Source organism: Muscardinus avellanarius (assembly GCF_963383645.1).
Source record: "Muscardinus avellanarius genome assembly, chromosome: 1".
NCBI classification, from domain to species: Eukaryota; Metazoa; Chordata; class Mammalia; order Rodentia; family Gliridae; genus Muscardinus; species Muscardinus avellanarius.
In genome coordinates, this window is record NC_137786.1 from 135,312,993 (window position 1) to 135,326,433 (window position 13,441).

The 13,441-nt window shown below is 41.4% G+C and overlaps 1 protein-coding gene across 1 annotated transcript in view; it reads left to right on the forward strand.

The window, feature by feature from the left end:
* Positions 1–13,441, forward strand: part of LOC308279675 (beta-galactosidase-1-like protein 2) — a gene marked incomplete at both ends in the record, with an annotated part of 59,104 nt that overhangs the window by 34,737 nt on the left and 10,926 nt on the right. The window contains 8 exons of the mRNA XM_080719793.1: positions 1,595–1,799; positions 5,770–5,916; positions 8,949–9,017; positions 9,497–9,584; positions 10,323–10,410; positions 10,739–10,850; positions 11,822–11,938; positions 12,053–12,116. Coding sequence (XP_080575919.1) covers positions 1,595–1,799; positions 5,770–5,916; positions 8,949–9,017; positions 9,497–9,584; positions 10,323–10,410; positions 10,739–10,850; positions 11,822–11,938; positions 12,053–12,116 — 890 coding nt within the window. The remainder of the gene's footprint in view (positions 1–1,594; positions 1,800–5,769; positions 5,917–8,948; positions 9,018–9,496; positions 9,585–10,322; positions 10,411–10,738; positions 10,851–11,821; positions 11,939–12,052; positions 12,117–13,441) is intronic.

The window sequence follows — 13,441 nt, forward strand, 5'->3', positions numbered from 1 at the left end:
TCTTTTTTGTAGTTGATCTCTTTGAGTATTTTCTCTAGTGCTGGTTTTGAAGACATAAATTCCTTCAGCTTCTGCTTGTCATGGAAGAATTTTATTTCCCCATCTAATTTGAGAGATAGTTTTGCTGGGTAAGAAATTTTTGGCTGCAAGTTGTTTGCTTTCGGAGTTTGGAATATGTTACTCCAAGACCTTCTGGCTTTCATGACTTGGTTTGGGAAGTCTGGAGTAATTTTAATTGATTTTCCCCTGAATGTCACTTTGTCCTTTGTTTTTGTTGCCCTTAAGATCTTCTCCTTGGCTTCTACATTGATCATTTTGACTATTATGTGGTGTGAAGAACCTTTTCTCTGATCTTGTCTAAAGGGGGTTCTGTCAGTTTCCTGTACTTGTATATCAATCTCTTGCTCTATGCTTGGAAAGTTTTCTGCTATTACTTCTTTGAAGAGATTGTTGAGCCCATTGGTTTCACCTTCTTTTCCATCCTCTATACCTATTATTCTTAAATTAGCTCTTTTAAGATGAGCTCATATGCTTCAATGTATAGTTCCTGCTGTCGAATTGTTTTTTCTATGTTATAAACTATGTTTTCATTTTTGGAGTGATCATCTTCTAGGAGCGAGATTCTACTCTCCATATGGTCTAAGTGATTGTTTATAGTTTGAATAGATGCCTTTACTTCAGTGATTGCATCCTATATTTCTTTCAGACTTTCTTTAAATTCTTTATAGTATTCCTGCATTAATTCTACAGTTACATTTCTGATTTTACCTACCGGAGAACTCTGCAGTTATGTGTTATCAGATTCTGTACTTGTGGAGTTGTGGGTGGTCATTGCTCCTTTGTTATTCCTCCTTTTCATGGTTGTAGACATTTGCCTCTGTTGCTTTTGATGTATTAATCTCAGTTTCTCGGTGTCCCAAGGACAGTTTGTATTGTATTCAATAGTGAAGGTTGAGGAAGGAGGGAAGTACAGGAGTAAATGAAAGAATAGGATAAAATCTCAGGTAGAGTTGAATAGAGTGAGAGTATAAGTTTGGTATATTTTAGTATATACTAGAGGTTAAAGATAGTAAGGATAAAGTAGTGTTCTAGTAAACAATGTAGATTTTGTCATATAGGGTATGGTATGGGGTCTAGGTCTCTCTCTGCCACCATTAATGTGGGAGCCTCTGTTCTCCACAGTTAAAGTTGGTCAGGACTGGTTTCCCTGCATTCTCCACAAATGGGAGGTAGTATTATTGAGGCCAGGTCTGAGCCTCTAGGGAGTGTGGTACTCTCTGTCAGCACTCCGCCTTTACTGAGTTTGACCACTAGATGAGTTGACCACCCAGGGAGTTTATCGTGGCTGCGCGGGTCCTTAGGGGCACATCACTAGACAATCCCCGTTAGGCTGCTGCTTTACTCACACTTCCCATGCTGGCTGGAACTCTGGTGGGCGGGGCGTGCTGGGCTGTTGCTGCATTGATGACGTCAAGAAGGCGCCCTTGCCTTGGTGAGTTTCTATTCTAGTGTGGCGTGGTTAGCTCCCCTTGGCTGTAGCAGGTCTTCAGGCCGGCTAACTAACACACAGTGTGTCTTCTGCTTCTCCCTTCAGGTCCTTTGTTCTTCTTTCTTCACTGGTCTTGCTACTGTGTGGGAAGCCTGCGCCCAAGTCCTTGCCCGCCACTGTGGGCGGGGCTCCCCCCACCGACGGTCTTCCAGTCTTTACCTCTCCATCACTTGTGTTTAATGTTCTTATTCCTCTGTTGCTCATTTTATCTCTCTTTGTAGCATTCCGTTTTGGGGACAATGGGGATCAAGTCAGCAGGATTCGTACGTGCTGCTATTCTCGGTCGCCATCTTCCCCTATCCTGTTTTATTCCTTATTTTGAAACAGTGTCTCACCAAGTTGAGGAGGGACTCACAAATTGCTGAGGCTGGCTGTGAACCTGTCTGTGATCCTACTGTCTCAGCCTCCCAAGTACTGGGATTACAAGTGTGCACCACCATGCCTGGCTTTTACAGGATTATCTTAAAGAAGATCACATACATCATAAAATTTCAGCTGTAAATGGTTCAATATGAATCTTAAAAGATATAATCTTCCTTTAAAAAAACACAAAAATAATATCACCCTTAATAAAGGTAGTAACAATAACTCCATAATATTAAAGACTTGAGAAATGTTCTTGGGCTCTGCGAAAGAAAAAAACTCTGATTCACAGTATTGGCCACTTTCTGTGGGGTAAATATTCCCACTATAGCTATTTCAATCTGCTAACACTGAGCCCTAGTTGGGAAAATACACATATGGCTGACCCTCAAGAGCATGTGCAAGCTGGCTCTGACACAGCACAGCTGAAAATCATAAACTATCTAGCGTTCATTTTCTCAATTATCTCATAAAATTTCTTCGCATTTACTTGCTAATGTTAGAATCCAAATGAGGTCTGTCACACATTGCATTTAAATGATATGTCTCTTAATTGTCTTTTAATCTAAAGAGTTTTTTCCCCTTCTTTTCGTGTGTGAGTGTTGGGGGAGGGTACTGAGGACTAAACCTGGAAGTGTTCTACCTCTGAATACACTCCAGCCCTATTTTATTACATTTCATCTATTTTTCCTTGTGTGTGTGTGTGTGTGTGTGTGTGTGTGTGTGTGTGTTACTGGGGATTGGACCCAGGGGGCATTCTGCCTCTGATCTACACCCCTATCCCTTTTGATTTTATTTTATTTATATATTTATATTTTGTTTTAAAACATGGCTCACTTATTTGCTGAGAGGTTAGCTAAGTTGTTGAGGCTGGCCTAAAACCAACAATCCTCCAGTCTCAACCTCCCAAGTACTGGGATTACAGGTGCATACCACTAAGCCCAGCTTTATTTTATTTTTTGAAGAAGGTGAAGCTAGGTGTGGTGGTGAATACTTATAATCCCAGTAGTTGGGAGGCTGAGACAGGGAGATCACAGGTTCAAGACTGGCCTTGCAACTTAGTGATAACCTCAGCAACTTAGTGAAACCATGTTTCCAAATAAAAATTAAATAGGGATGGGGGTGTATCTCAGAGATAGAATTTTCCTGGGTTCAATTCCCTGTATCACCTACATACACATACAAAAAAAGAAAAAAAGAAAAGAAAAAGCTAGTTTATTTGTACTATAGAATTTCCTACATTCAGCGTTTTGTTATATGGATTAAACAACTCGCCCCACCCCCAGGTACAGTGTCAAGTACCTGGTCTCAGGCTCTCATCATTTTCTGTAAAATGATAGGTCTAAATACTTGATGTGGTTTAAATTGGTTTTTTAAAAATATATGTTTGTTTGCAAGTGTACTTTGTAGGTGGTGCTGTTGTATTTTTAATATATTATATCCCAGGTACATAATGCTAGTTGCTTCTGGTTTCATAATCGGTAAGTGAGTTTAGAGGTTGTTAGTTTAACTCTATTTATTTTTAATTCTCCCATCAATTTTCTACATAATCATGCTCATCAAATTGAAATTAGCTATGGTTGAAGTATTTACAACAAAACAGAGGGCTTTTTTCTTCCAGAAAAAACATTTGCTGGTAAACATTTTCCAGCAAATCATTAATTTTAGAGAATTACTATAATTATTACTGCAGTTATTATTCTTGTGATGCTGGTTTGTAGATTAAAAGAAAAGAGTCCTAATTTTTTGAAGTACTTAATGAACTATTTACAGTTGAAATTCTGAGATGCTTGGGCTTCCTTCCTTCCTTTTCCTTCCTCCCTCCTCCCTCCCTCCCTCCCTTCATTTTTTCCTTCCTCCCTCTCCCCCTCCCTCTCTCCCTTTCCTTCCCTCCCCTTCCCTTCCCTTTTCCTTCCTTCCTCTCTCCCAACCCTGAGGATTGAGCTCTGGGTCATTCTACCGCTGGTTCACACTCTCGGCCAAATTTTATTTTTATTTTGAAAACAGGGTCTTGCTAGGTTGATGAGAATCCTACTTCATGCTGAGTCTGTCATCAAACCTGTGATCCTCCTAGCTCAGCCTCCCAAATACTAGGATTACCAGTGTGTACCATCACAACAAACTGGGATCTGGTTTAAAATAATCCTGTAAAGGGTAGGGAGGGAAAAGTAAGTTATAGTTGAAACAAGATTAGCCATGTATTGACAAATTAAGCCAATATTTCATCAAAGGGCTTTAAAATTATATTATTCTAATTCTATAATTCCTTCTGTACTAATTAACTTAAATTTTACACAGAATTCAATCCTCTATCAGTTGTCTTATTCTGAAGTGAAGTTTGTATAGAAAAATCAGGACAAAAGTTTCAGGGTTTTTTTTAATCAGGAAAATGAATTTATTCCTATGTATTTCTGAGAAATAGGTAGAATTTATTCCTATGTATTTCTGAGAAAGGTAGCCAGTAATTTTTTATTGTTTTTCTTTGTATGATTATAAACTCATAAATTTTTAGCACATTAACTAATTTTCTCGTCCACTATAGTCTCTTTTTGATGCTAAAATTGTCCATCTTAGACCAGGAAGGGTTGTTCAAGTTTATGCCCTAACATGACTCCCATAGATTCTGATACCTTCTTTGCTTCTCGGTTACCTTGTATGTTTCAAGCTGCATGGTTCCTCAGATCTTTAATCATCAATATTTCTCCAGAAATATTTGAAGGGCTATTCTTATTTACTATAAAGCTTGAACATTTCTCCAAAAAGTTATGGGAAGCCATTGTGAAGCAAAGATGGAAGTCATGGGGCTTGTGTTTGCATGGCAGAAGAATTTGGTAGTCCTGAGGGATGCCTCTTAGAGTGGAGCCATGCTAGAGTGCATCCTGTTGAAATTGAGTCTACCCACTGAATCTGAGTTTAAATAACAGGTACGAAGGAGAATTCCAGAAATAGATATTTAGAGTCAGTGTCCAAAGGAGGTGATGACTGGTTGAGGTAGGATGTAGAGGGAGAGGAAAAAGAGGGAGAGGACACCAACTTCTACCTTTTTGACTGGATGAATGGTGATGCTTTCCTTAAAGGAAAAACAACAGACCAGGGATGTGTTGTGGTACATACTATTTGCATTGGAAACATCTGTAGACCGCCATATGGAAGAGTCTGGTGGACATGAACTTGAACAGCCATAGAGTGCTCTAGGTCAGTGCTAGAAAAGCAGACTTACAGAAAAGTGTGGCCAGTTAGATTGTGGGCTAAGATGATTTCTTCTAGGAGGTGTAGAAAGGGAAAAGAAAAGAAGGCCAAGTATGGACAGAATCTGGCTCAGCTGGGTTGGAGTTCCTGGAATCAGGAGTCTTATCTAGAATTTACCATGAGTGGATCAGCAAGGACCACAATCGTTTTCTGACTGTAGCTTTTCTATCAGAAACATAAGAATACTGCATTGGCTAACAAATGCAGAGAAATGAACAATTCATATTCCACACTTAACCATGATTATTATTGCATATCCTTTTCTTTGAGGGGGTGGTGGTGGTGGCAGTACTCAGAATTAAACCCTGAGGCTCTCTACCTTTGAGATACATCCTCATATATTAAAAAACAAGCTTTTTATTTTGAGACACAATCTCTCTAGGCTTCTAGGCTGGCCTCTAGTTGTGATCCTCCTGACTCAGCCTCCTGAGTAGCTGGGATTGTAAGAGTATGCTACTATTGTCAACTGCATATTCCTCTTTGAATTTCTAGTTTGCAAGACTTTTGGGGCCATTTCTTTGTATAAATGGACTTTGGGTAGCAGTTTCTGAGGTTCTTTGCTACAGCCTGAACCTTTACATGGCTGTTGCTTCCTGTCTCTGCTACAGCCAATCAAGTCTAAGAAGCCACTCTCCATGGAGCAGCTGCCTGTGAACCAAAACAGTGGTCAGTCCTACGGGTATATACTTTATGAGACTACTATTTTCACTGGCGGCATCCTCACCTCAAAGGGCCATGTTCGTGATCGTGGTCAGGTAGGAGGCAATGAAGGGTCCCAGTGGCACTTGTCTGTTCTCATCACTCACTGTTCTCCTGAGGTGAATGTCTAAATGGCGTTATGACTTTCAAAAAATTTTCATTGTTATAAACACTCGTCCTTTCCTTAAAATCATCTATACATATGCTACTGCAAATATGTCTGTGATAAACATATAATACCGCTGGGGTACATAGCTCTAAATTTTAGGAATCCAGTGGTGTTCTTAAGAAGTTTAAGTATCCCCATGTACTTCTTGTGTATCAATTCCTAACACTTCTATGACATTACAATTGCTTTTCTCATTTAGCTCTTAGAGCAACGTTTTGGTATATTTGTTGAAAACAAAGAAACTTCAGTGTATTAGTTAGATTTCTGTTACTGTGACAAAATGCCTGAGACGATCTACTTGAAAGGGGAAAAGATTGAAGTTGGCTCCCAGTTCCAGAGGTTTCAGCCCAGGGGTGTTTGACTCTATTGCTTTGAGCCTGGGAACAGCACATGAGAAGTGTGTGGTTAAAGCTGCTCACCTCATGGAAGTCAGGAGGAAAGAGGGAGAGGGAATGGGCTGGGGTCCCAGTAGCCCCTGGAGAGCATGTCCCCAGTGACCTGACTTCCATTAGACCCTACCTCCTAAAAGATACCCCCACCTCCCAATAGCACTATAGGCTGGGGACCATACCTTAAGCCTATGGGTCTCTGGGAGATGCTCCAGATTCAAACAACAGCACTCAGAGAAGTTCAGTGGCTTTCTAAGACCACTGAACTAGAAAGCTTCAGCACTATGCTGAACCCCAAACCAGCTGACTCCAAGCTAAGAGCTGTTTTCTTTATGCATTTTTGAAATATTCTTGCCCATGGTATTTCCCGTATCACCTTCTTCCAAGGCTTCAAATACAGGTTCAGCATCCTTAATCTAAAAATCTAAAATCTGAAGTCTTTAGAAATATAAAACTTTTTGTTTTAAGTGCCAACATTACACTAAAACAATTATGATTTTTGGATTAGGGAATGTTCAACTGCTAAAATCTGTGCAAATATTAAAAATATGAAAAAACTTCAAAATCTAAAACACTTTTGCTGCCAACCACTTTGAATATGGGATACTCAACCTGTACTTCCATTTTTTGTGCCTGCAGTTTCCCCTTCCCTCTCCTCAGCTTCAGACTCCTATTTCTTACTATTTCTTGAACAGTTATCCTCACTTAGGGTGCTTTCCATAGGCTTTTTTTTTTTTGGTGGTACTGGGGGTGGAACCCAGAGGCTTTCTACCTCTGGGCTATACTCCCAGACCTTTTTAATATTTTATTTGGAAACAGGACCTCACTAAGTAGCTGAGGCTGGCTTCGAACCCGTGCGATCCTCTTGTCTCAGCCTCCCAAGCGCGAGGATTACAAGCATGCTCCACCACGCCCGGCTCCATAGGCTTTTTAAATTCAACATGTCTCAAACCAAACTTATCAGCTTCCCAGGCAAGGCTCAGCTTGCTTCATGGGCTCACAGCCTCCCAACCTACAGATGCTACTCACATGCTCTCCCTACCTGTTCTTCATGTCTTATTTTCACCTGGCCTTTGTGTGGTGCAGCATTACTCAGTCATTCTTCTTTTGATATCCAGGCTGTTTTACCTTAGACTCGTCTTGGAATTTATTTATTAGTTTTAAAACTGATTTACTAGGCGGGTGTGATGGTGTACGCTTGAAATCCCAGCATTTGGGAGGCTGAGTCAGGAGGATCGCGGTTCGAGTACAGCCTCAGTTACTACTCAGTGAGGCCCTTTGCAACTCAGGGAGACCCTGTTTCAAAATAAAGAATAAAAAATAGGGCTGGGGGTGTAGCTTGGATGTAGAATGCCCCTGGGTTCCATCCCCTGTACTGCAAAACAAAACAAAACAAAACAAAACAAAACCGATTAACTGAACTTACTATTTCAAACTGCCCACCCTTGTTCTCCATCCTCTCATCCTTGCTTAACAAGCCCCTCATAGTGCCTATAATATTTCATGCCCAAGGCTAAAGTCTCATCTTGCCACTTCTCTACTTACAACTGTCCCTTGATTCTGCTAGCTGCCTGTCACCATGCCTGCAAAGTAGCCTGGATTCTTTGGTTGCTTAAGACCTGCTATTCCTTTCATGTTACTTTCACAGTAGTCTGTCCACAGCTTCATGGCTGCCATTGTGTTTTGATAATTTCTTTGTGTAGCTCCCTATCTGAGTTCCTCAGTGCCCAGCTGTGTTTTAGCCAAGGTGGCCCCTTCCCCAAGAAATATTTAGTTAGATGTGTTCAATGAATGATCATAGAATATATAAAACTTTTAATTAGACCCTAGCAAGCTTAAAGTATGAATTCTTTATCCTGTTTACTATTAACCTTTTCATGTTTTTAATATTTGTGGGTTTGTATCATTATAGTATCCTCTCCAATTGTTTGAAAAATTGTGATCTAACTTAAATAATCTAAGGAGCAAATTATTAATTCTCATCTTGTTTTGCGTGACTGGAGTGGATTATTCTGAGTGGCTTAATCTAGTGTGGAAGCAATAAGAACATAATGGATTTACCTTGAGATCATTCCTAAAACCAGGTAGAGTGTGGCAAGGATTTCCAAAGAAGAACCCGGGATACCTGGAAGCACTGGGTTTCTTGCAGAATTGAACCCAGGAGCAAGGCAGGCTTTCATACAGGATAATTGCTGTCCCTGTAGTTCTCATGCCTCCTTTTGCCATCATTTCCTTCACAATATTTATCTGTTCTCTACCATCCTTTCTCCCCTAGTCTCCTGTAGGTGCTTTTGATTTTTCCTTTACTTTCCCTACAGTGGAGCTAGAGCCCAGAATCCACATTAGGACACTCTCCTTCAGACCTGACCTTTCCACTCAGCACTGAACTACTGCATATACAATCTGTTTTGTGAATTTGTGATCTGTTATAGAATTCTAGGAGATGAAGAGTTAATCCTGTCCTTTGTTTTTTCCCTACTCCTCTTTTTCCTTATGAGGATCTAATAGAACTTTCTTTTTTCTTTGGCAGGTGTTTTTGAATGACAAGTACATAGGAATCCTGGATTATTCCCATGATCAGCTATCTATTGTGATTCATGTATGCACTCCAATGTTAATGGATGAATAGTTCTAGTACCTGCTAGGTCCTGTAACTGATTGCTCTTGTGGCCCATCTTCTTCTGTACTTCCCTGCGTGTACTCCTGCTTCTTGAAGAGGAGTCCAACAAGGACAAAGGAGGGTTGTGTACAACTCTTGGGTACAAGTGTATATGCTTTGGATGAGCAGAGCTTTTCTATCTTAAATATTTGCTTCTCAAAAAACTCTGGCTTGGTGATTATACCCAATAGAGTCTCTGATGAGGTATTCAGAACTTTCTGAAAGGCCTGGCCAAGGAGGGTGGGATGAAGAGAAAAGTGTGAATCCAAAGATTTGCCTGTCTTAGAGATGGAAGCCCACAGGGTTCTGTCAGCAGCCATCACCCTGCCCCTGTCCTCATCTCAGCTTCAGGGAAGGCTTAGCAGGTCTACCGAAGAGTGAATTAGTGGCACTTATTCTGAAGGGTCTGTCTTGTGTAGGGCTACCAGGCATACAACACACTGAGGATCCTGGTAGAGAATCAAGGCCGACTTGCCTATGGACAGGATATGAACAAAGAGAGAAAAGGTGAGTTTCAGATAGATGCTCAGACTAAGCAATATCAAATTCCTGGCACTCCCAGCCCAAGGGAACTTTGAGACAGGTGTATGGTTGGAAGAGAGAATGCTTTCTTGGCTATGAGACATCTTTGTATAGAAACTGTGATGATGCCTATGTGTTTCTAATTACTAGATAGCCGGCAGAGTGTCTTTTTCTCTTTTGGAAGGGATTTAAAAATGGCTTCATTAGGAGAAAGCTGTAGACGTATCCCTGGAGAATAACAATGGTTAGTATTCTTCTCTAGAGACTTTGCCTGTCCTTCCCAGGAGCTCCCCTGGCACTTCCAAGCACAGGCACATACCTTATGTCTATGCTAAGTGCTTTGACATACCTGAGTATTCAACCTGGTCTGAAACCCTGTGCTTGCCAGATTTGCCAGGGTCATAGTGACTTCAGTGCTGTTTAATGTTAAAGATGCAGTCACCATCTAGGAAGTGTAGACTCAGAAGGAAGAATCTATTCAGGATTTGGGCTGGGAATACAGCTTATTGGTACGGTATTTGCATAATATGCATGAAATCCTGAGTTAGGTCCCCAGCACTAAAAAAAAAAAAAAAAAAATCGGAGAATAATGTGAATTAGTATGTAGATGTAGATGAGGCCAGGACAGCATCCTCTTTCAGGGAGAGCCCCTGCTACAGCCCAAGCACATTTCTGCATACTTCTTTCTTGGCTTCATGTCCCTCTTTCTTCCCTCTGGTCTAGGTTTAACTGGGGATATCTACCTAAACAAGTCTCCATTAAGAAAATTTACAATCTATAGCCTGGAGATGAAAAGTAAATTCATGGAAAGGTGAGTGCCTGACCACTGACTCCAGGTGATCGATAATATGGAAAGCATATAGAAATGGGGCCTCAGAGATCCTCCAGTTAGGAGAGGTAGAAACTCAGAATGTTGATAGCAATAACTCTAGGTTTTGTAGCTGTGTGGGGCAGAGTGGTGACCATTCCCTCACTCCCCAGACCTTGTTCTCATGTCATACTGCATCTGTATGCTACAGGTATAGCTAGTGCCACACAAGGGGCATCAGCCTTCAGGGAAGAGGCTGATCTCAGAGGTCATAGGCAACATATTAGAAAGAAAGTTGTGACCTTCCCACTGGTCTTTGACTCCTTCTTAGGAAACTTCCCCACATATGGAAAGTAATCAATGAAAAATTCCAGGGACCTGCCTTCTACCTCGGTTTCCTGAGAATAGATGGTTCTCCTAAAGATACTTTCATAAAACTGGAGGTTAGTGCCATTTGTCTCCAGCCCATGTACCCTTCCTCCGACATCATACCCCCAAAGAGCCTTAACAAGTTCTTTAATGCATGGACCCTGCTCTGTGTAAAAGATCTCAGATACTCCACAGCCATCTGGGACACTGTCTCTTGCCCAGGGTTAAGTAGGCCAAGGGAGGGAGGGGAACAAATGAGAAAGCACATAAGGAGTGTATTCTAGTTGGGCTAGTTTGGGGATGTGCTGTGTGTAGAATTTAGTGAAAGTGTCCTGCCTGGTGCCCAGACATAATCCAAGATGTTGAGCCCCTTAACACCATTGTCAGCTCACCATCCAGCCTGTGGTAGGATGTCTTAGCTGACATTCCAGCACATAATGGCTGGGACACCTGAAATTTGACAACTCTAGCTATGTCTTGAGCCCTCATTTTTAATTTTTGGTGGTAACTGGGGTTCCTGGAAACCCTTCTACCTCCGGGATACACTCCGAGACCTATTTTATATTTTTATTTGGAAACAGGGTCTCTTAAGCCAGTGAGGCTGGCTTCAAACCTGTGTGATCCTCCTGTCTCCACCTCCCAAGCGTGGAGATTACAAACGTGCACCACCACGCCCGACTGAGCCCTCATATTTTTAATGTACATGTTAATAATGAGAAATCACCCTCACCTGCTTGAGGCAGACACAGGGAGGTGAATTAGAAATCAGAGCCCTCCTTTTTGAGCCCTAGATGCTGAGCCAAGCCCAGGCCAGAGGTGATGGCATAGGACTCTGAATTCACCTGCCATGTAGTGCTCTAGTTGGTAATCTATCCTGTCTTAGTATATCTGTGCTATGATTTGGTGTGTCATGTCAGTGGGATATGGGGTGTGTGTGTGTGTGTGTGTGTGTGTGTGTGTGTGTATTCTTACATGTGTGTCCTCACTCCTTTTGTTTTTATATTTAGAAGTCAGATCCTGAATCTTCCATTCCAATCTTTTTCAGGGTTGGAGTAAAGGAGTTGTATTCGTTAATAGGAAAAACTTAGGACGTTACTGGAAATTAGGTCCCCAGGATACCCTCTACCTTCCAGGACCTTGGCTCAATTCTGGAACAAATGAGGTAAAACCCTCATGACACATCTTGTACCACAGCCCTCTTCCCTTGAGCTCTGCCTTGCTTCAGAGATAGAGCTTGAATCTCATGGCTGCCCCACTGTCATCTTCTTTTTGGCAGATCATCCTGTTTGAGGAAATAGAACCTGGCACAGAGATTCAGTTCACAGACTATGCTCAACTAGGTATGGCATTCTGTTTGTTTAGCAGGGCTGGAAATTCAACCCAGGGTCTGTGCATGCCAAGCAAGCACTCTACCATCGAAATACACCCTCAGCCCCTAGGTACAACATCCTGAAGGGTCATTTGTAGCATCTTGTAGAATCTTTTCAGTTGCAATGGAGATAAATAAGATAGGTATGCCTTCCAGGATTCTGAAAACTACCCCATTGCCCTCACACTGTGTATAGTTATTTTTCCTCTTATGTCTGTCACAGCCCTACTCATTCCCTCCTATTTTGAGATGACCAAACTAGACTCTTCCTCTGACAGCCTCACCCCAACTCCCTCTGCTTCCTTTTCCAACATTCCCACTCTGTTTTCAGAATCCCTGGCTCACTGTGAACCAATTCAAACATCCTCTACCTCTTTCCTTTTCTGAAATCTATCATGCTTCTTAGGGCTCATTTGAAGGCTGCCATGTTAGATAATTTCAAGACACTTTTTCTGTTATCCTGAGCCAGGTTGCCATAGGCAGGGGATGCATAGATCAGGTACCCCAGGCCCAAGTGTTCCAGACTTTCTGTGCCTGCTCCTAGAGGATGCCTGCTGTCCACATACACAGCCCCTGTAACTTTTGTTGATAGTGGGATACAAAATTTATTTTCTTCCTTCCTCCTGCCCTTCTACAGTGCTGGGTATCAAACCTGGGGTTTTGTGTGTGCTAGGCAAGATCTCTACCACTGAGCTATGCTCCTGGTCCCGGATATACTTTCGGAGAATCACTCTCTCTCCCTTCAATAATCTTTGTGACTCTAGTAATCAAGTTGTGCTTTCTCCCTACTGGTCACAGTAGACATATAATGGCTACTAGGCTAATCAGATTTTTTGTTTCAGGATATTGAGTTTTGAGTGGTGTGATATAAAGTAGAAAATGGACTGAGCTGAATCTTGTCAGCAGTGATGCTGTAAGTAACCATCATTCCTGATATCTGGAAATTTCCCTGGCTTCTCCATTCAGCTCAAGCCCTGCTTATAGTCCATGATTCACCTTCTGACCTATCAGCACATCTCTGTTTGGCTTAAGTTATCTCACTTGTCTCTGGAGTTTATAATAAAATGAAACTACTTAGTGTGTACCATTTGTCATACTGTCATGATAAAGCTGTTTGACCACCAAATAAAATGTTAAAGAAAAAAAGAAGACACAATACTTTATCTTTCAAGCATAAATCTGAAGTAAAAGTGATCTTTTCAAGATATAAAAATAAAAATAAAAAAATAAAAAAATTATGCTGGGTGTGGTGGCACACGCTTGTAATCCCAGTACTTGGGAGGCTGAGACAGGGGG